The sequence below is a fragment of the Cricetulus griseus genome, chromosome 2 (assembly GCF_003668045.3).
Source record: "Cricetulus griseus strain 17A/GY chromosome 2, alternate assembly CriGri-PICRH-1.0, whole genome shotgun sequence".
Lineage (NCBI taxonomy): Eukaryota > Metazoa > Chordata > Mammalia > Rodentia > Cricetidae > Cricetulus > Cricetulus griseus.
Window position 1 is genome coordinate 330356328 of NC_048595.1, and position 21561 is coordinate 330377888.

A 21561-nucleotide genomic window follows, 5' to 3' on the forward strand; every position below is an offset into this window, starting at 1 on the left:
CTCCCTCTACTGTATATCTCTATACCCCCAACTCTAAATTATGACCCCTTAGCTGTTGGTGAAATACTTTGAAGAGTATCAAGGCCTGAGTGATAAGGTATATAAGTGTGAGGGGCTGCATAGACTTTTGTATGCTCCATCAGTGGGTCAAGGCAGGTGAATGAATGTGTTATAAGATACTGACCTCCTTCCACCCATGATCGCCCCAGAGAAACAGACTTTTAAATAAATGCTGCAATGCAGAAAGGTATGAGAAGCAATGGCATAAGAGACAATAAAGGATAGCTGATATTTCCTGAACACCTACCAGGTGTCAAACCATTTCTGTGTTTTATCCTCATGTTGCAGACAAAGAAACTCAAGACTTTTCTAGGGTCATAACAATGGAAACTATCAGTGCTAGGATCTGCACTTAGATGGTCTGGAAGCAGAAGCACCACTGAACTGCTATGCATTGCCCCAAAGCCATGTTAGCCACACCCTTTCCACCCCTATCTTGTCACACTCTGAAGGGTTAGCAGGCAGCAGCCATAAGAGCTGAACACATCTTTAGTTGAAGAATTAACCTCAAGTGTGTCTGGGACCCTTTACAGTGTCTCTTCAAAGTATCTCACCAACAGCTAAGGGGTCATAATTTAGAGTTGGGGGTATAGAGATATACAGTAGAGGGAGAGAAGGAGAGGGGGGCAGGGAGAAAGATATTGCACTTTGATCCATTTTATTCCAGCTGAATCTTCAACATAACAAAGGACTTTAAAATTACTATTTATGGGTATGATTTGCTCCTTAAATCATTATCGTAGCCTACCATTTTTCCAAAACTCCCTTGCCCATGGCCCCTCTCTTTTTGGATCATTTCTTCACTTTTAATCTTTTAAAAAACATTTTGAGAATTTTATACAGTATATTTTTACCACATTATTTGCTGTCCCCAACTCTTCCCACACACCCGTCCATCTATCCAACTCTCTGTTCTCTCCTTTAGAATAAAACAAAAACAAAAAGAAAAGATAGGTGTTGGGAAAGAGAATCAGTTTTCTTCACTGGAGTTACACTGATTATATCAACCACACTCCAGGGCAGACTGAGCAACACAAATTGAGTGTTTCTTCAGAGACTGATATCCCTTATCTTTTAAGCTTCTCATCTTGCTTTGTGTGTGAGTATGTGGTGGTGGGGGTTTACACACACACATACACACACACACGTACGTCTTTAGGTTCATTTTCCAGGCTAGGAGGGTGGTGAATTACAATGAAATTAGTTTTTCCGCGGTATTTCTAATCACAGATCAGGAGATGCAAACCACAAAAACACGAGTTTCTTGGCAGGTCACCATTTCTGGGACTCACTGATCAATCAATCACACCCAAACTCATTTACTGACAACAAAAAAAAATGGCACACTAGCAAGGTTCGTTTACTTAAGCCTAGAATTGAATCAGTCACCACTGGCGTGTGCAGTCACGGCCACTAAGCCCTGCCCTGTCCCCAGGGAGCTCCCTCGCCTCCAGAGTCCCAAGGGCCTCCCGCGGTCTCCGGAGGCTCGCGGGCCCTGGGGAAGGCCGCCCAGGGAGGCAGCCGAGGCTGAGCGAAAGATCGCGAGCGACAGACGGGCTGCGGTCCGCGACCTCATTTCCCTGGGGAAAATGGAACCTTCCGCCCTGGCCACCCGCGGAGGAACAGCGGGGAAGCCTTCGATCTCAACTGAGAGAGGAGACGGGGCTCAGCCACCGGAATCCGGGATGCCAGGAGCCGCGTTACGGGAATCACAGAGGCACGCAGTCCCGCCCCTTCGTCTTCTGCGACCCCGAACCAATGGCCACGCGCTCCGGGACTGATCAGAGCCAATCAGATCCAGGGCTCCGTCATTAGGGGGCGGGGTCGTAAGGGGCGGGGCCAGGAGAGCCTTGGTCGGCGGCGGCGGCGGAGGCAGCAGCTGCGGCGGCGGGCGGAGGGCGGCGTGTGCCGTCGGGAGGCCAGAGTTTCGAGTTAGCCGGGCTGCGGTTCTGCTGAGGGGTCGGCGGAGTGGTCCCGGGTCTGTGAGGCTGAGGGACGCACAGCAGCGGCGAGGCTCGTGGCCTGAGGTGAGGACCGCAGGGCCCTGGCGCGGGAGGGTGCGGGCTGCCTGGCGCGGCCGCCACCTGGCACCCGGGGCCCTGAGGGGCCGGGCTGGAGCGCGCGCACGCACGCCCGGAGCCCGTCAGGCCGGCTTGGGAATCCCCGCATTCCTTCCGTCCCCACTCTCGGCTCCCACCTCTCTGGCGCTGTCACTCGTCTTCTTCAGCCGCGTTCCTGACCCACAGTTCCGGATCCCCCACCCCGAAGTTCCCTCGGGATCGCGCGCCCTGGGTGACCGCGTCCCGCGTTCTCCCAGTTCCCGTGGCTTGTCCCCCGAACCAACTATGGACATGGCTCCAAAAAGTGTAGCCTTCGGTGTTCCCCGAAATGCCTCCCGCCCCAGACTTGACTCTACTCCCTGCTCTTGATTTCTCTTAATCCGAGCGAACTTTTCACCCAGAAGTAACGTTTTGGCGTTACAAGTATTAACATTCCCTTTGGTTCATTCTAGGCACCCTTCCTAATAAATCCCGCGTGCCTTTGCATCCCGAGAGCAAGCCAATCTGTCTTTATAAATTTTCGTCTTCTCTCCTAAGTGTAATGCTCACCCCACCCCCAAGTAGCAGGGGGCTTTCTTCTTTCCTGAGTGAACGACGTTTTAATTCATAACTCCAAACAAAAATATCAAAGACTTGGCCCACTGCTTTCTGTTGTTTTTGTTATTTTTCCATTAAAAGGAAACTCATTTGGGCTTAATTTGTGTAGTTATTGAACGTCTCAGCAGCTGTACTGCTTCAAAGTAGTCAGTTGATCCCGGAATGTCAGGGTGAATCCTCCGAAAGATTAAGCTGTTTGGTCTTGTCAGTGCTGTAAACAAACCCTTTTAGACCATGTGTGACTGCCAGCTTCCAGTTGGAACAACTCTTAATTTGAAGTTACTGACTCAGTATCAGAAGGGATGATCGCCATCGTCTTAACTTCCTAAGTTTATGTTCATATTTTTGAACTCTAAACTGGAATGCTATATTTGTAGGACTAATCTGACTAGATTAAGTTGTGTTTTCCAGAGATTTCTTTTGGGGAATAATTGTGCCCGTTTGCTTTTACTGACAAGTGAAAGGAAAAAAAAATGTAAGTGGGAAATGTCATAGGAGGATAAACTTTAGAGTAGAATTTTTTTTTCATTCTTCTCATCTGTGTTGTTGACATCGGTGATTTGGAATATTATAAATACTGCTACCTGCTAATTTAATCAGCATTCTTCTATAGCTGGACATTTTGTTCTATTTTATTTATGACTTTGTGTTTTCATTTAAAAATATTTAAGAGAATGTGACATTTCAGTTAAATATTACAATGAATGCTGTTTATTATATTCCTATGAAGTAGGTGTTACAGTATCTCCTCCTTAGAAATGGAAACAGACTCAAAAAATATACGACTCCAAATCCTGTGCTCACAAACTACCCTATTGGCAGATATCTTATAGAAAATTCATTAGTATAATTTGATCTGGGAAGTTTGAGTGTTGCCCACAGCACTGCAGTAGCAGGAAGGGGTTTTCCCTAGATGTGGTTTCAGACTTCATTTTTGCTACAGATCACCTGGCCCTGATATATTTGCTGAAACATGGAAGTTCTCACAGCTTTCTCCATGTCTTTGATTGCAAAAGTGGTTTGATCACAGGTGAAGAAGTTTCTGTTGAGATTATTTTACTAAGCGCTCAGCCTGCTGTGGAATTAATAAAAATGCCTGAGATAGCATCTAGGTGCTTGAAAGTTTGCCAAATTGTGTTGACAAACTGGTGTATGAAAAGTTACCGGATACAGAGCAGTTTCAAGTGATGTAGAAAGTGCTGTGGGTCTTTAAGGATTGGAATTGAAATAGTGTGTTTCCTAGAGGTCAGCCTTGAGACCTGGATAAGGTTTGGATAAAGGGGAAATTAGAGAGATCCTTCTCCTAATATAGAACGAAGGGCAGAATGGAGACTAGAACTTCGTAAAGGACTGCCATGTGCTGTTACTACAGTATATCCAATTTAATAACCAGTAACTTATGCAGTATTGTATGTCAGTCTCTATTTGAACATAGCCTTATTGAAGTAGGTTTTATTAGCCTCTTCTACATAAAGGCAAGCCCCCAAACACAGACATTATCGTCAGATTCTATATTTATACTTGGATATCCTGAGTTCAGGCTGAACTGGTAACTGAAATACATGTTACTTTTTCATATTGTCTACACGAGTGACAGAGTAAAATGGTTATACCAGGTCTTTTAAAACTCATTATTAGGCTGGAAATGTAGCCAGTAGTGTTTGCTTAGCATGTGCCAGCCCTGGGTCCAATCCTCAGCACTGCATACATGCATGTATTCTCCATCAGTACCGCTTACATATGTACACACATTCATAAACTAACCATTCTTTTAGCTCTTCACTAAACACTTCAAGGTTCTTAGCATATAAAGTTGTGTAATTACTATGCTACATTTTGAATCCTTTTAGGGAACTCTGTAAGTGCAGTGGGGGCACAGAAGTTTGTGAATGTGGGGGAGATTCCACAGAAGAGATGTTCATTTGTGTTATAAACAATGGAACAGGGCAGAGTCAGCAGGGCACTGGCATTGTAGAATCAAACTTTAGTGCATGTCCAAGCACAGATTCAAGAAGGTGTTTTAGAGGAAGTCTAGAAGTTTGTTCTAACTTGAGCTTACCATCTAGGTGTGGCTGACATGGAAATGATGAAAGTTGAGACCAATTTGCTGAGGCTTAAATATTTGCTTTGCAGTTGGAAAATTAAAAGAATAATTTCAGCATAATTGGAGTAAAAAGCCAGATTGCTTGCAATTCATTCCAGGATTATAACATGATAGTTTGAGAGAAAGACATCTAAGGAAAGGGTTTTATATATGTAGAGGGCTGGGGGTTGAACCAGGACCTTTCCACATTGGACTGTACCCCAGCCTCCTCTATTACTGTTATTTTAAAATACAACTGAAGCTGGGGGTCAATTGATAGTGCAGGTAGATGAAACCAGTTTGTAGGTTCTCCAATAGATGGAATATTGCAAGTGCTGTGATCAGAGTAGGAGGAAGTTGTGGTAGAGGAGTGGCTGGGACCATTGTAAGTGCTTTGGTCAGGTCCAGGTCCAGTTATCGATAAAGAGAGGCAAGTGAGGTATTCATAAAGAAGTCTGAGTAAGATGTGTAACTGAGAAGTCACATTATAAGAGTAGATCAGAGAATAACAGGCATTACTGACCTAGACAACTGAAAATGATGAGTTGGTTATAGGGGTGTGGGGAGATAAGCTTCTGTGATTTAAAAAAAGAAAAAAAAAAAAACCCTGCTAAGTGTTGGTACATTATGTTGTATGTGTACATAGACATGTGCATTTGTAGGTACTTTTGAGGGGAGATTTATTAAATTGATTTTCATCAGATACAGAATATCTAAGATGATACATAACTAGAATTGAAGATTCAAGCCAAAATTCTTGAAATTTGGTTTGAAGGTAAGATAATAGTTGAGGTTACATGTCTTCAAAGTACTTTATTTTTGGGTATATTCATGGCCAGGAGATAAAAGCAAAAACTAGCAGAAAATACCAAAAAAGTGGATAATGGAAAGAACCAACTGCACCAGATGGTTGCATCTGAAACCAGAAGCTAGCCATGAGGAATTTTAAAAACTGGGATAAATAGACTTGTGGTGTCACAGGGCTACCAGGACTTTTTCATTCTGTGGCTAGCTGGTATATTTTAGAGTGATTTTGTGAGTTTCTCCTATCCAAAATCAGAGAGCTGTTAATGTATGGTGAGATATTAGATTGTTGCATTAAAGCTGCCTGTACTCATATCCAGAGCACGATGAGTTGCCCTGTTAAAAGCTGAATGTCATCCTGCCTCCAAAATTTCAGATTCTCTTTAGTAGTCATTCTGTCCTTTGCTTTAAGGAAGAATTATTACTTATAAATAGTGGATTACATGGTGCTGTCTTCTGCACCGTCCTTTCTTATTTGGATGTCCTCTCTACATACATCCCCTGCAACTACACCCCCTAGTACAAGTGGAGCTCATAAGAGCTGTATTTCAGATAGTTGGTTGGTTGGTCTTCCCATTGGTGGTCTTCAACCATACACACACTGTCTTCTCATTCTTGAAACTCTGATTTTACTTTATAGCTGAGTGTTCCTGATCCCTAAATAGGATGTTCTGTTCCTGAAGCACTTTGCACATATTTTCCTCGTTAGCTTTGAGCTTCCTGTAGTCAAGAACTGTTTGGCATCAATTGTATTTGCAATGTTTTATGTCTTAAGTGATGGTGAGAACACGGATCTTTATCAGAGTACTCATGAAACTCTCATTTGACTAAAATAGGCAAGATAATTTATAAAAGATTTTTGTTTTCAAAGGTCATAAGTGTTTCATTTCTCAGTATGCATATAATCTGACTTTTGCACTTATTTCTTTATTAACTCAGGAATATGTTTGTGTAATAAAAATATCTTTTTCTGTTTTTCTTCATAGGACCAGTTGTTGCAAAGTATATCTCTTAATAATATATGAGATGCCATATATATGTATTTTTTTGATATTTTGTTTTGTATGCTCTCCCTATATTGCCCAGGCTAGTCACCAAGTCTTAGGTCAATTGGTTTTCCTTGCTTAGCGCCCCCCCCCCCAGCTGAGATTTACAGGTGTGTGCATACCTGGCTTGTAAATTCTTTATTATTTATCTGGGGTTTTTGTTTTGTTTTGTGATGCCAGGGGGGCAAAACAGAGTCATACACATGAAGGTATGCTGTGTACCCCTGAGCTATATCTAAGTCCTAAAAGCAGTTACATACACTTGAGTTTCTTTTATTTCATGCTGTTGACTTGTCTATTCTTCCGTGTCCATGCATATTTTAATCTTTATAGTGTGTCTGAATGGTATTACATCAAATCTTCTTTTTGTTGTTTGAAAATTGGCCCTTAGTCTCTAATTTTTAATGTGAAGTTTTAATTGATGTGTAAATTTCTATAATAAACTACTTTGCTATTTGGGTTAAAGTCGTGCTCCATTTTTATATTGTGAAATTCTTATGTAGTTCTGACTAGATTTCTCCTATTCTAATGTTGCTTTGGTGCTATTATGAGTAGTATTTTTTCTATTATGTTGGTTGGTTATTACCGATGTGCAGGAGTGCTATTTTTTTAAATAATCATTTATTCAAACACTACATTAGAAGTCTAGGAGTCTTACTAGTTTAACATTTTATTTTTGACTTGTAGCAGCTACATATTTCAAAACCACAACAGTGAAAACATTGCGTAAGAATAAGCAAATAGATGGGAGGTAAATTATAGCCCACCTCTTAGTTTTTTTTTTGTTGTTTGTTTGTTTTATTAAGTATTATGAGAATATAATACATGCATAGACTAAAAAAGGTCTTAAAAAGTTTTTTGGGGGGCGTCAAAACACTTTATTCAGAGACTTGGGGGGAAAGGCTGGCGAGGTCCATGCTGTCTGCCGTCCTCCACCGGACAGATCTGGAGTCCACCTATCGCTAAGAGGCAGACGAGCTCTTAAAAAGTTTTAAATAAAACTATAGGCCACATACTGCAGAACAATTATGTAGAAATCAAATTTCTAACAAAGGTCTTATACCCAGAATATATGTTCAAAACTGTCAAAACTAATACTAATGAAACAAATCTAATTAAAAATTAGCATAATAATTGAAGTGGTTATACTGTCCAGGAAGCTCTATAGCTAAACATAACGCCTACATGGCCCAAGCCACTAGTTAAATTGCAGTATTATAGCCCAGCTAGTGGTGGCGCATGCCTTTAATTCCAGCACTCTGGATCTCTGGATCTCTGGATCTCTTTGAGTTAGAGGCCAGCCTGGTCTATAGAGTGAGTTGCCAGACAGCCAGGGCTAAACAGAGAAACCCTGTCTTGGGGAAGAAAAAAAAAAGTTGCAGTGTCATATGTCATGTACACATTTGAATATTGTTTATCTAATAATCATATCATATGCAAAGCATGGTTTTGAATTCTAGAGATATGTCAAGAACACAAAATTGCCTCCTTTGCTTACAGTCTGTTTGGGTAATATACACACTGTGTTCATTTCTTAGAACTAATGTAACAGCATCATAAATCAGGTGATTTAAAATGCCGGGCAGTGGTGGTGCATAACTTTAGTCCTAGCACTCGGGAGGCAGAGGCAGGTAGATCTCTGAGTTCCAGCACAGCCAGGGCTACACAGAGAAAGTCTGTCTGAAAAAAAAAAAAAACACAACCAAACAAATAAATGAAATTACAGAACTGTTATTTTCTCCAGAAGCCAGAAGTCCTTCTGAGACTGGAAAGAATCTGTGGCTCTCCCTAGCCTACAGTAGTAGCCATGTGTTGACATTTTGGGTTTTTTGTTTGTTTGTTTGTTTTTGTTTTTTTAGCTTATAGCTGTGTCACTCCAGTCTCTGCCTTCTGTCATATGGCATTTGTGTCTCTCTTATAAAAGTCATATTGTTCTAATGTCTTACCCAAGTCCACTAGGGCTTCTTTGCTAATTACATCAGCAGTGGTCCTGTTTCCAAAGAGGATCCTATTTTGAGGTTCTAGGAGTTAGGATTTGAGTGCATCTTTTGTAGGGGACATAGTTCAACCTTGAACAAACAGTGAGCAAAATAAGAAATTTATGTGGCATTTTAGAATTGGGCTTGACAAAAACAATGGCCTGCAGACCAAATCTGGCTTGCAGTCTTTTTGTAAAGAAAGTCTAAACATTTATCTGGCTCTTTACATAAAATATTTGCCAGTCTGTTACAGATGTCTCAAATGTTATGAAGGAGAAAACAGAAACCAGGAGAGCAGGGTTGTAGAAGCAGTTCAGAGAAGCCAAGAAAGACCTCAGTGAGAAGGAGGGAGTGCAAAGGCTGCAAAAACTAAACCTATGTAGTGCTTATAGAGTTACAACTCTCATCACATGTGTGAACCTGACTTCTAAAGTAAGAAATATATATTTACTTACACAATATGAAGTTTAGGTGTAGAATTTTGCAAGACTGTCCAGCAACATTTTCACTTGCTATTTTTCTTGGTGAAATTATAGAGACTTTACATACCTGCACTGTACCCCCCCTTTTTTTTCATTTGAAATTTTAAAACTGTTACAAATTTAATTCCTTGTTTTTGTATCATATCAAAGAACATGGCAATACAGGACTCAATTCTTTGCCTAAGTTTTAAGTTATTTAAAACAATAACTACTGCTTCTCAATTTAATATAGTACTGAGCATAGTTGGACAGTTGAGGAGTCAGCAGTTTTAATTAAGTGCCAGTCGAGAACAAAAGGTATCAACCTTCTGCTAAGGACAACAAGATGCCCTTGTTATATTACATAGACATCAAGAGGGTTGAATTAGGTGTTGGTGACTTTAATAGTTGCAACTATATATTAAATCAGCGGTTCTCAAACTGCTCTAAACAGTACTTCATGTTGTAGTGACTCCCAACCATAAAAATATTTTTATTGCTATTTCATAACTGTAATTTTGCTAACTATTAGGAACCATAACATAAATATCTATGTTTTGTGATGGTCATAGGTAACTCCTTGTGAAAGAGTCATTTGACCCCCAAGGAGTTGGCGACCCTCAGGTTGAGAATCACTATTAAACATAACTCTAGGCCCTAATGTTTCCAAAGACTTGAGGCAGGAAGATTACTTTAACTCAGTAGTTAATGGCCAACCAGGACAACATAGCAAAACCTTGTCTCAAAGGGGAAATAAAGACATATTAATAACCACTGGATTATTAAATACCCTCACCCAAGTATTTGTGGGATTATTTTATTCTGAAGTTCCGTAACATGTGCTGCTTGGTGCAAACCCAAAAACATACCAGTGAAGGGTTTAAAGAACACATGTACAGGTGGATCCAGGAGCTAGAGAAGGAGTAGGGCTGAATCTGAACAAAATATAATGTGTGTGTATATGAAGTTCTCAAAGATTCTAGTAAAGAAGCAAGTGTACAACACTTACCAAGTCATCATTCTGAACAAGGCTCTCTATCTTCACAGGGAGACCGACAGAAGAAACATGACATTTGGAGGCAGTGGACTTGCTTCAGATTCATGCCTTTGCGTTTGCTAATTTTGTGAGTTGAGTAAGTGATTTGTGTCTGAATTTTTGTTTTTCTTCTGTGTTCCTTCTGTGTGAAAAAAAAAAAAAAAAAAACAGTCCAGTTTCTGTTAGCATGAGCTGGAAAGGAGTAAAGGGTGGATGACTGGAAAGTTATTTAGCTCAATTTTATGTAGTTATAGCAGATGGATTCAGAGTAACATGTTCTGTAAAGATCATCCCGATCCCTACCTAGCTCACCAGTGAACACAATTTACTTTATTTCGGACAGCTGGGCTTCATACAAGGTTCTGCAGTTATAACATTTACCTTGCCATAGTAACAGTTTATACTGATATCTTTCTCAGTGAATGCAGTCCTTATTCATTCTTCATTTTGTCCCTAGGTTAGATTTTTTAAAATGGAAATAATATAAAAATCTCAGTGTAGGCAATAAAAATAAAGTAGCATAGTTATTAAATATTAATCAGTCACAATTACATTGCCTTTTTCCCACTTGAGAAAAGCCGAGAAATGAAAAAACAAATAGTAACGCAGTTACTGCATCCTGAGTTCTCAAGCAAACCATTCATAATCTGTGTGACGAGCATTATTCGAAGAAGTCACTTGTGACATACCCTTCAGCACACTAGTGTTGGCTGGCCAGAATCTAGGAATTACCAATACAGAAGAGCCACTCCATTCTGAAATAAACCTTTCTAGCACATACAGTTAGTAGTCATGTCTTTTTCGTTTTGTAAAAGCTTCCTAGAAAGCTTTTACAAATTCAAGGAAGTCATTGTATGCAGCATTTTTGCAATATGTGCATATTCTGCAAGAGCTGTGGAGTAAGAGGAACATTTAATACACCTTTAATTTGAATGTTTGCTGTCAGCAGAATCAAAAGAAAAATTTAGCAGAATACTGTCCATGTTAAACTAAACCACAAGCGAAGTTAGTTGTACAGGATACAACACAGAACACATTTGTACTTTGATGTCAGGCACTTTAATATAGACACTCCTTCCTCACATCTCAGTGACAGTTTTAAAAATTAGGAAGTAATACTTCAAGTCATTACAGTGAAAGGCTTTTCCATTTCCTCATGGTACTGCCCAGTCACAAACCTACCCTGCTCTAGTTCTGTATTGCATGTGAGTGTTAACCATGCTGTACATATTTGTACATTCTTCTTGCTAATTGCTATGGCTCACTTACTTGACTCTGCAACCTGTTGTGACTGGAACCTTTCATTCCACACACTTCTGTGGGGGATTTTTCCTTGTGCTTGATATATCATTAGTTTGTTCCCATTTATTGCTATTCTGTTTTGAAAATATGCCCTGAGCTGATTTTCTTTATCCATTCACCAATTGATAGATATTTGGGTTGTTTCCAGTTTGAGATTTTTCTCATTAAACATTTAAGTATGTTTTTGTGTGGACATATGTTGTTCTGATTTCACATCATAAAAAAGTGGGATTGGTCCTTAACTATTGATGTCATCTAGCAGTTTTGTGCAGCCATAACTTTAGTGAACAGAGAAAAAAAATTCCCTTTCTGCATTCACATGGGTATTTTATCTCCTTTCAAAAAAATAGCTGCACAGTAGAAACAAGCCTCTGTTTGAGCTTGTGTGTAAAGAACAGTTTTTAAAATTTCACATTATGTCTTTTATAGGAACATCCATTCAAGATGTCAACACTGAGAATTTGGCTAACGCAAGCTTTGTTTATTTTCCTCATCACTGAATCTATAGGTAAGGTTCATGAAATGTCCCAACTACACAAATTCGGCTTATATATCTTATATACTATATAATTAGGCTCATGTTTAATAGTTATATAATTGTGCTTATATATATTTTCTAGGGTCATTATTGGGAGAAATATCATTAGTACAAATATACCTGATAATTTGTTTTATATCATTTATTTGAGTTTCATAAATACTGAATGCAAATTAGCTATATTTCAGTAATATTAAGGTTGGTGATGTACAAAAATGTTTTTAAATAAAGGAATAGGAGAAAAATCTGTTAATTCTTAGCACTTTTTTCTCCTTAATTATTCAAAAGTCATCAAGCAGTTTGGTTGCATACCAAGACGAAGGGGTGTTGGAAGCTGTACCATTAATACTAACCTTATGACCATCTGGTAGTCTAAAGTGAGATGAATGAAGAATTAAGAATATATATGCAGAAAACTTTTAAACAGTTTACCTGTATGGGTATTTTGCCTGCATGTATGTCGTTTCATGCACCACATAAATTCCTGGTGCCTGGGAAGGCCAAATGAGCATGTCAAATCCCTGGGGACTGGAATTACAGATTGTGAGTAGCTTTGTGGGTGCTGGGAATCAAACTCCAGTCCTCTACAAGATCAGTAAGTGTTCTTAGTCACTGAGCCATCTCTCTAGCCCCTAGAAACAGTTTGACAAACTATGACAACCAAGCATATTGTCAGTGGGGTCAGCAAACAATAACACAAATCTATGCAGGTTGGAAGAAGACACCTGACCTCTGTCCCAGACAATTTGAAAAGCACTGCTTTAGGTCAGTTCTCTTCACATGGAGGAGTTTGGCTCCACTTTGAACAGTTTCCAGTGACAGAAAACCACTGGCAAGCATTGGCAGAAAAGCATCCTTAAGCTCATAGACGCTGAAACTACAGAGAGATGTGGAAGGCTACTCCAAGGCATCTGGCCTGAATAAGTGGAGGGAGGTAGAGAAATAAGCAGAAGTAGTAAGCTTGAGCTAAGCACGCTAATATGTATCTGTAATCTTAGTATTCAGAAAACTGAGGCAGGAGGATTTCAAGTTCAAGGCCATATAGCAAGACCCTGTATCATTACTTGAAAACACCAAGCCAACATTGTCTTATACCAAAACCAGACAACACACATATCTAGATAGCTATATGCCAATATCCTGATGAACATAGATGCAGAAAATCTTGGTAAAAAACTAGGAACAGGATTCAACATCACATTATTTACTCTGATTAAATACATTCATTGCAGAGGTACAAGACTACCATATACAAATGAGTAAATGAGATTGACATATGGAAGGACTGTATAATCGCCTTAGATGCATTTGATAAATTTTAATGTAAAACATTTCATAACTTACAGTAATAAATTAGGTATAGGAGGAACATTTCAGCATAATAAAATTTTACACACACACACACCCCTAACATGCTGAATGGATAGAAACTGAAACCTTTTTCTCTAAGATAGAGGCTATTTTCACTACCTTTATTTCTAACCACTCCTACTAAATATGATATTTGAAGACAGTACTGCCTGGTTTTGTGTGTCAACTTGACAAAAGCTAGAGTCATCAGAGAGGAAGGAGCCTCAATTCAGGAAATGTGTCCATGAGATCTAGCTGTAAGGCATTTTCTCACTTAGTAACTAATGGGGGAGGGCCCAGTCCATGGTGGGTGGTGCCATCCCTGGGCTTTTGGTCTGGGTTCTATAAGAAGGTAGACTGAGCAAGCCATGGGAAGCAAGCCAGTAAGCAGCATCCCTCCATGGCCTCTGCATCAGTTCCTGCCTCCAGCATCCTGCCCTGTTACATTCCTTTCCTGACTTCCTTCAGTGATGAACAGCAATGGTGAAGTGTAATCCAAATAAACCTTTTCCTCCCCCAATTTGCATTTTGGTCATGGCATGTCATTGAAGCAATAGATTACATAACTAAGACAAAGACTTAGCTAGAGCAATTAATCAGGCAAAAGAAAAAAATATAAAAGACATCCTGGTTGGAAAAGAAGATGTCAGATTGTCTCATGTAGATGACATGGTCTTATATAGGGGAAACCCCAAAGAATCTACTAAAAAACAGAACTAGGGGACTGGAGAGATGGCTCAGAGGTTATGAGCACTGACTGCTCTTCCAGAGGTCCTGAGTTCAATTCCCAGCAACCACATGATGGCTCACAACCATCCGTAATGAGATCTGGTCCCTTCCTCTGGCCTGCAGGGACACATGCAAACAAAACACTGTATACATAATAAATTAAAAAAGAAAGAAAAAGAAAAAAAGAAAAAAGAAATAGTTTAAAAACAGAACTAATCAATGAATTAAGAAAAGTTGCTGGGTAAAAACGTTAATATACATTGATCAATAGCATTTCCATATGCTAATGGAAAAATATCTGAAAAAGCAATCTTATTTACAATAGCTCCAAAAATAAATACAAGTAAATTTAGTCAAAGTATCTCTAAAATATAAATTATTAAACCTAATTGTGGCGATATATTATTAATGATTTATTAAAGCCTGAGGATTTAGAAAACATAGTCAGCCTCAGGCTATAGAGGTCAGGCAGTGATGATACACAACTTTAATCCTAATCAGGATTAAGAGGCAGATGGATCTCTGTTAGTTCAAGGCCACACTGACTACATGAAATTGATCCAGTCCTAAAAGAAACAGCTCACACAAAGGTGATCTCAGCACCTGAGATTACATGCCTTTAATCTTAGCACTAGGGAGGTGGAGACAGGAGTGATATGACTGGGCAGAAAAAGAAATAAAAGGCAGGAGGAGACAGGAACTGAGAACTATTTGCCTCTGAGGATTCGTGGAGTCAGGATTGCCATTTCAGCTGGGTAGAGGTAAGATCTACTGGCTTGGCTGCTTTGCTTCTCTTGTCTTCAGGCAAGCTTTAATAAATCATAAATATTATATCACCACACTCAGTGAAATAATTTTTGAAAAGGACACAAAACATGAAAAGATAATCCATGTGCATTAATTAAAAGAATGAATATTGTTAAAATTTCTGTACTTTTCAAAGCAGTCTACAGAATTAGAAAAAATATTCCTAAAATTCATATGGAACCACAAAACACCCAAATAACCAAAATACTCTTGAGAAAAATAAAAAATGGAGACATTATACTACCTGACTTCAAAATATTTTAGAAATCTACAGTAATTAAAATCGCATTGTGTGGGCATAAAAACAGAGCAGTAGAAAAGACTAGAGATCATAGAAGTAAATTCATTATGTATATATAGCTACCAAAATTTTATAAGGGTGCTAAGATATTAAAGTACAGTCTCTTCAGATCAATATGTGGGATAATTGGATATCCAGTTTTTTTTCTATTTGTCAACAGTTTGAAAAATCAACTCAAAACAGATTAGAGGCTTATTTTGTTTTCTTTTGAGACATGGTCTCCTTCTATAACTCTGGCCACCCTGGAACTCACTATGTACACTAGGTTGACCTTGAATTTGCAAAGATCTGCCGGCCTTTGCCTCCCAAGTGCTAGAATTGAAGTTGTGCACCCCACAACCAACTGGATTAAAGACTTTAATACAAGACCTAAAATGAAGTCACTAGAAGAAAATGTAGGGGAAATGCTTTAAGATACTGGAACAGGTGAGGAGTTTCTCACTAGGAATCCCGAAGCATAGGAATAAAACAAGAGTAGACAAATTAGAGTGTATCACACTTAAACTTCTGTGTAGCAAGGAAAATCTACCAAGTAAAAAGACACTCATCATATAGGGGAATATTCCAAAGCATACACTTGATAAGGGACTAATAGTGATCATGCAAGGAATTCAGACAGAATTAGTAGAAAAATTAAATGATTTTTAAAGGTGTAGTGGACCTAGGTGGACATTTCTTAAGAGAAGACATGCAAACAGCTAGTAATTTCATGGAAACATGCTCAGCACTGATCATCAGGGAAGTCGTAGTAAGGAATGACCTGCTAGAGAGACTGTTAGCACAAAAACCTAAAGTATATGCTGGCAGCAATGTAGAGAAAAGGAAACCAAACATGATTTTGATGGGATTTTATTGTACAGCTATTTTCAAAACTAATACAGAGGCTCTTAAAGAAAAGGCAGTTCCACTAGCAGATTGAAACAGTTAACTTTTCTCATTGCTATGACAAAATACTTGACAAGCAACTTGAGGAAGGTCGGACTTGAGTGGATAGTCCCATCGGGCTGGGGGAAGGCATGACAGCAGGGTCACATGAAACAGATGATTGTTAGTGCATAGCTTGCCTTATCCTTTTATTCACTCCAAGATCCCAGCCCATGCATTTAGAGTGTGTCTTCCTCCTCAGTTAACCCAATCTAAAAACCTCCCTCATGGACATGCCTAGAAGTTTATCTCCTAGGCAAGTCTGAATCCTGTCAAATGCATCCTCACTATTTGGTAAATATTAGAAAAGAAATTAAATCGGCATGTCAAAATAAGACCTGCATTCCTGTTTTTATTGCAGCACTACTTACAATAGCCAAGAAATACATAAGTGGATAATGGAAATGAGTGTGTGTGTGTGTGTGTGTGTTCATAATGGAATACTATTCCATCTTAAAAAATGGTGAAATCTTTCATTTGGGACAACATAAATAGAACTGAAAACATGTTAAGTGAAATAAGCCAGACACTGAAAGACAAATACCACATGATCTCACTTGTGACAGTTCAACTATATAATTGGGTTTTATTTTTTGATCCTATCTGGTTCTTTTCTTTTCCTCCTATTTTAAATAGAAAATTTTATTCCATGTATTGATAGATAAAACTCATTTATTGCTAAAACTAGTCCAGTTGTTTTCTCAGAAAATCATATCCTCTGTACTTTGTTAAAACATAATACATTTGCCCATATTTTCTAGTCTTTCTGGTTTGGGCTGCTGTCTTGCTGCATTCTGAATTCTATATATAGACAGTATGTACATCTCTCTTTCTGTAGCCTTGCCTCCACCGCCATTCAGGACTGGAGGGGAAGACAGCTCACCTGTTTTCTGGAGTTTAGTTTAAGCTGTCTGAGTCAGGGAGTGTGCTAGAAAAGTAGTCTGTTTTCTAAGGAAAATCAGAATATTGAACCATGGGATCAGTAATTTTTGTACTTTGACATTATAGTTTGTGTATTTCTTTACAAATTTAGGCATTACATTCAGACCACAATTTTTCAGTCTTATATTTTGTTTTTCTTCAGATCATTTTTATAATGAATTTGTGGAGTCTATACTGAGTGCTGCTATCCAGACACCATTTTGTACTGGAAATATTCAGTCTTTGTTCTATTGCCTTGTTTCTGTCACAGTGCCAGGCATTGAACCAAAACATTACATGTGCTAGGCAAGCTCAGGACACTTAGCACAGTCCATTGTTCTTTTTCAGGTCAACTTGTGGAACCATGCGGTTATATCTACCCCGAATTTCCGGTTGTACAGCGTGGCTCTAACTTCACTGCCATTTGTGTGCTAAAGGAAAAGTGTCTTCAGCAGTACTATGTGAATGCAAGTTACATCGTGTGGAAGACAAACCATGTTGCTGTTCCCAAGGAGCAGGTCACTGTCATCAACAGAACCACGTCTAGTGTCACCTTCACAGACATGGTCCTCCAGACGGTGCAACTCACCTGCAATGTCCTGTCATTTGGGCAGATCGAGCAGAACGTGTATGGAACCACCGTACTTTCAGGCTGTAAGATCTGTGTCTTCTTTGTAACTTTGTCAGACTCTAAAACTACATTTTTAATAGTTTCTGTTAGCCTTCCCAAGGACAGTTGCTTGGTTCTGTAGCTTTTGGATATACTTTTGTTATAAAAATATTTAGAAGTACTACGTATGTTTTCACCATTACCCACAAATGCAAAAGAGTAACATGGCTGCCATCTCTTTGCTAAAAGACAAACATTTGTCAGATTCTTTGAGAAATGCTTTGGTCAGAGTATTATTGATTTGCAGAGCTTCTGTTGATATCAGCCTTCTGTCTCCTCATTACTGAGAAAGGCTCAGGTTAACAGGTCCATGAATGAAGAAAATGGAGAAACACTGAAAAAAAGAGGCTGTGTGTTTGAAGAGAGCAAGGATGGGGTATATGGGAGGGCTTAGAGGGAGGAGAAGGAAGGAGAAATGACGTAAGTATAATCTTAAAATATTCTTTAAAAAGTGCAGAGGCTATAACTGAACTACCAGTATTTACTACAGCCATTCCAAGACATGCGAGAGCTTGCCATACTTCGAAGACAGCAGGTCAAGATTTCCATGGAGAATGATTATCTGGGACTTCCAAGAATTGAAAGTCCACAAAAAGAACATGCTGACTGGCAGTGGAAAGTTCACATGGCTGTGTTGTCTATTCAGTATCTCACTGTCAAATATTTTGAAATAACAGGTAAAGCTCAGAAAGCTGTGTATGATCGGATGCGAGCAGATCAGAAGAAATTTGGCAAAGCATCATGGGCAGCAGCTGCAGAACACATGGAAAAACTCCAGTATGCAGTTTTTAAGGAAACTTTGCAGATGATGAGAGCTAAAGAAATTTGTCTGGAACAGAAGAAACATGCACTGAAGGAAGAGATGCAAAGTTTACAGGGCGATACAGAAGCTATAGCTCAGTTGGATCAGCAAGAGGCTGATTACTATGATCTGCAGCTTCAGTTGTGTGAAGTACAGTTTGAAATCTGTGAAGAATTACTATCGCCTGCACAACTGGAGAGCATCAAAAGACTTATATCAGAAAAAGAGAGATGAAGTGGTGTACTATGACACTTACGAAAGCATGGAAGCCATGCTGGAGAAGAGATGGTGGCATCTGTGCATACACAGAGGAGGAGCTCTAGAAACTGTAGCAGAAGGCATGGCAGCTGGAAGCAAGAAGGGGGCGTGTCTCAGCCAAGAAAGCCTACCTCAGAAATTAAAAGGAAATATGTATTGCAAAACACAATGAAAAGTTCCAGCAGCATTTTCAGAGTGAAGATGAGTATAGAGCCCATCACACAGCACAACTAAAGAGAAAGTGCCTGGGTTAGCCAAGAGAGACAAAGGACCCTGGATAGACTTCGAACATTTAAGCAGAGGTACCCTGGGCAGGTCACCCTTAAATCAACCAGACTAAGAGCAGCTCATGCCAGAAGAAGTCCAGCGAGTCCTGTGCCCTGTGACCAGCAGTGTGCCTCTCTAGCAGGAGTACTCCAAGGAGAGAAGACAGAGGATGGGGAAGAAAGAAGCCATCTCGAGTCTTCAGAGACAGCAAAGCCCTGGAGCCTTGTCCATCTTGAAGACACTTGTCAGTACAACTTGAAGCCACTTCATTACCTCCCAATGCTGTTACCTCTGAACTGCCTCCCTCCTCGCTTCCACTTTTGACTAGTAATGACCTCAAACCGTGTTCTGCTACAATGGGTCCACCCCAACCCCCTCTTCCTCTAACAACTCCCCCTCCCCTCCCCCTCCCCCACCCTCTCCCTCATCTCTTCCTGTTGCAAAGGACAATGGTGCCACCACCATTTCAGAGACACTGAAGAAAGATACACTTAGGAGGGCAGTGAGAAGAGGATCCCAAAGTTGGCCAGCGCCCCATCAGCACAGCTCTTTGATAGCAACCAGCTGGTCAGTGTGCAGAAGAACCTTAGAAAGACTGCTGAAGGTTTACAGAGGAGGAGAGTGAGTTCACCCATGGATGAGGTGTTAGCATCCTTGAAGCATGGTAGTTTTCATCTGAAAAAGGTTGAACAGTGGACTCTGCCTCCTTTTCCTGATGAAGGTGATAGTAATAATATCTTGGCACAGATAAGGAAAGGGGTGAAATTGAAGAAGGTTCAGAAGGAGGTTTTGAGACAATCCTTCACACTCCTGCCCGACACAGACCCTTTGACAAGGAGCATCCATGAAGCGCTAAGAAGAATTAAAGAAGCATCCCCAGAGGAGGAGGATGAAGCTTTACCTTGCACAAACTGGGAGAACTAGCAGGTGACTTAACAGAAAGAAGAAAAATGCCCATGGATGAAGACTGGGTCTGATTCTTTTGGGGGAAAAGTTTAAGCTCTTGGTCCCATATTGGATTCCATTAGACCCTGAGTATATTGGCAAAGTGTTGTGAAAACAAGGAAGCAAAATTAGAGGATATTACTGTTCAGTCACTCTCACTGGTAGTGGTGACGTCAGTTTTATATGTGCAATGTTCCTGACTGCCGAGAGAAGGCCTTCTGAAGATGGTTATCTCTTACACACCTTCTCTTCCTATCTGCCCATTCATGATCTCACAGTGGCCAGTTACACCTAGGAGTCACTATAAACTAGAAGAATACTGGGTTGGCAGAGTTCTACTGTATGAGCTACTTTGGGATTCATCTTTCTGTGAACTGAGAAGATATTTGCTGAAGCACAGCTGCTTCTACATCAGCTTCTAGAATAGAGTGACTTGCTAAAGAAAAAAAAATATTCTTTAAAAGAAGTGGAACTGGTGATACAGACAGATGGGGATCAGCTAGGAGTTACAGTTTCAGTGTTTACATTGCTTCCACTCCAGTGTCAGAAAGCAATAAGGTCAGAGTTCAGCAGCCAGGTATGATGGTGTATGTCAGAAATCCCAGCACCTGGCATGTAGAACAAGAAGATTGAGAGTTTGAGGCCAGCCTGGGCTACATAGTAGGACCCTGTCCAAAAATAAAAAAGTAAAATAAAGTATATGTGAATCATTTTTGCTTCTATAATGCCTTTCATTATTTATAATGTATGATTAGTTTTAAAACACTTGATGGAGACATTATTGATCATTCATCTGGTTATAAATTTTTTTTTTTTTTTTTTTTTTTTTTTTTTTTTTTTTTTTTTTTGGTTTTTCGAGACCAGGTTTCTCTGTGGCTTTGGAGGCTATCCTGGAACTAGTTCTTGTAGACCAGGCTGGTCTCAAACTCACAGAGATCCACCTGCCTCTGCCTCCCGAGTGCTGGGATTAAAGGCGTGTGCCACCAACGCCCGGCCTAAAAATTTATTTTTATATAGAAAACTAAAGTGAAAGCAATAAATTGACAGTTACACTTGAAAATATATATAATGACCTAAAAAGTATTTAAGAGTTTGAAGAAAAAAATATTAACATCTGTTTCTTGTTTGCCCATATCTTTATCTTGGGTTTGTCTAATTGAGGTGGATCTTAGGGGTTATGTAAGTTGGATAATATTTGTGTATATAAGGGTTCTTTTTAATAATAAATAAATGCATATTTCCTTTTAGTTCCCCCAGATATACCTACAAATTTGAGTTGCATTGTGAATGAAGGGAAGAATATGCTGTGTCATTGGGACCCAGGAAGGGAGACATACCTGGAAACAAACTACACTTTGAAATCGGAGTGGTAAGTTACTCCAGATATGCCCTCTGCTGGATTATCAGCCACTGTTGCTGGGACTTTCGCTTTGTCAGTAGTGGTATTTGGTGAATATTTCATATCCTCTGACAGTAGAGTTAATGTGCTCTTTCTGTGCCTCTGTCAGCATTGAGCAGTGTATGTACTCTGCCCCATGCTACCTTCAAGAGAAGCCTAGCCATGGCCTGTCCATAGATATCACAGTGCATAGCTCTAAGTGATGACTTCCAAACACATTCA

General features: G+C 39.7%; 1 protein-coding gene and 1 pseudogene across 3 annotated transcripts in view; both read left to right on the top strand.

Moving 5' to 3' along the window:
* The first annotated feature begins 1913 nt into the window (after positions 1-1913).
* Positions 1914-21561, top strand: part of Il6st (interleukin 6 signal transducer) — a 44711-nt gene continuing 25063 nt past the window's right edge. For 2 of the 3 annotated variants that reach the window (XM_027401476.2, XM_035440569.1), the window contains exons 1-5: positions 1915-2087; positions 10138-10223; positions 11858-11936; positions 17347-17652; positions 21189-21309. In XM_027401476.2, coding sequence (XP_027257277.1) covers positions 11873-11936; positions 17347-17652; positions 21189-21309 — 491 coding nt within the window. In that variant the 5' untranslated portion in view covers positions 1915-2087; positions 10138-10223; positions 11858-11872. Of the gene's footprint in view, positions 2088-10137; positions 10224-11857; positions 11937-17346; positions 17653-21188; positions 21310-21561 lie in introns of all 3 variants that reach the window. The other variant, XM_027401477.2, reaches the window with a different exon arrangement.
* LOC113834143 lies at positions 18135-20650 on the top strand (annotated as a pseudogene).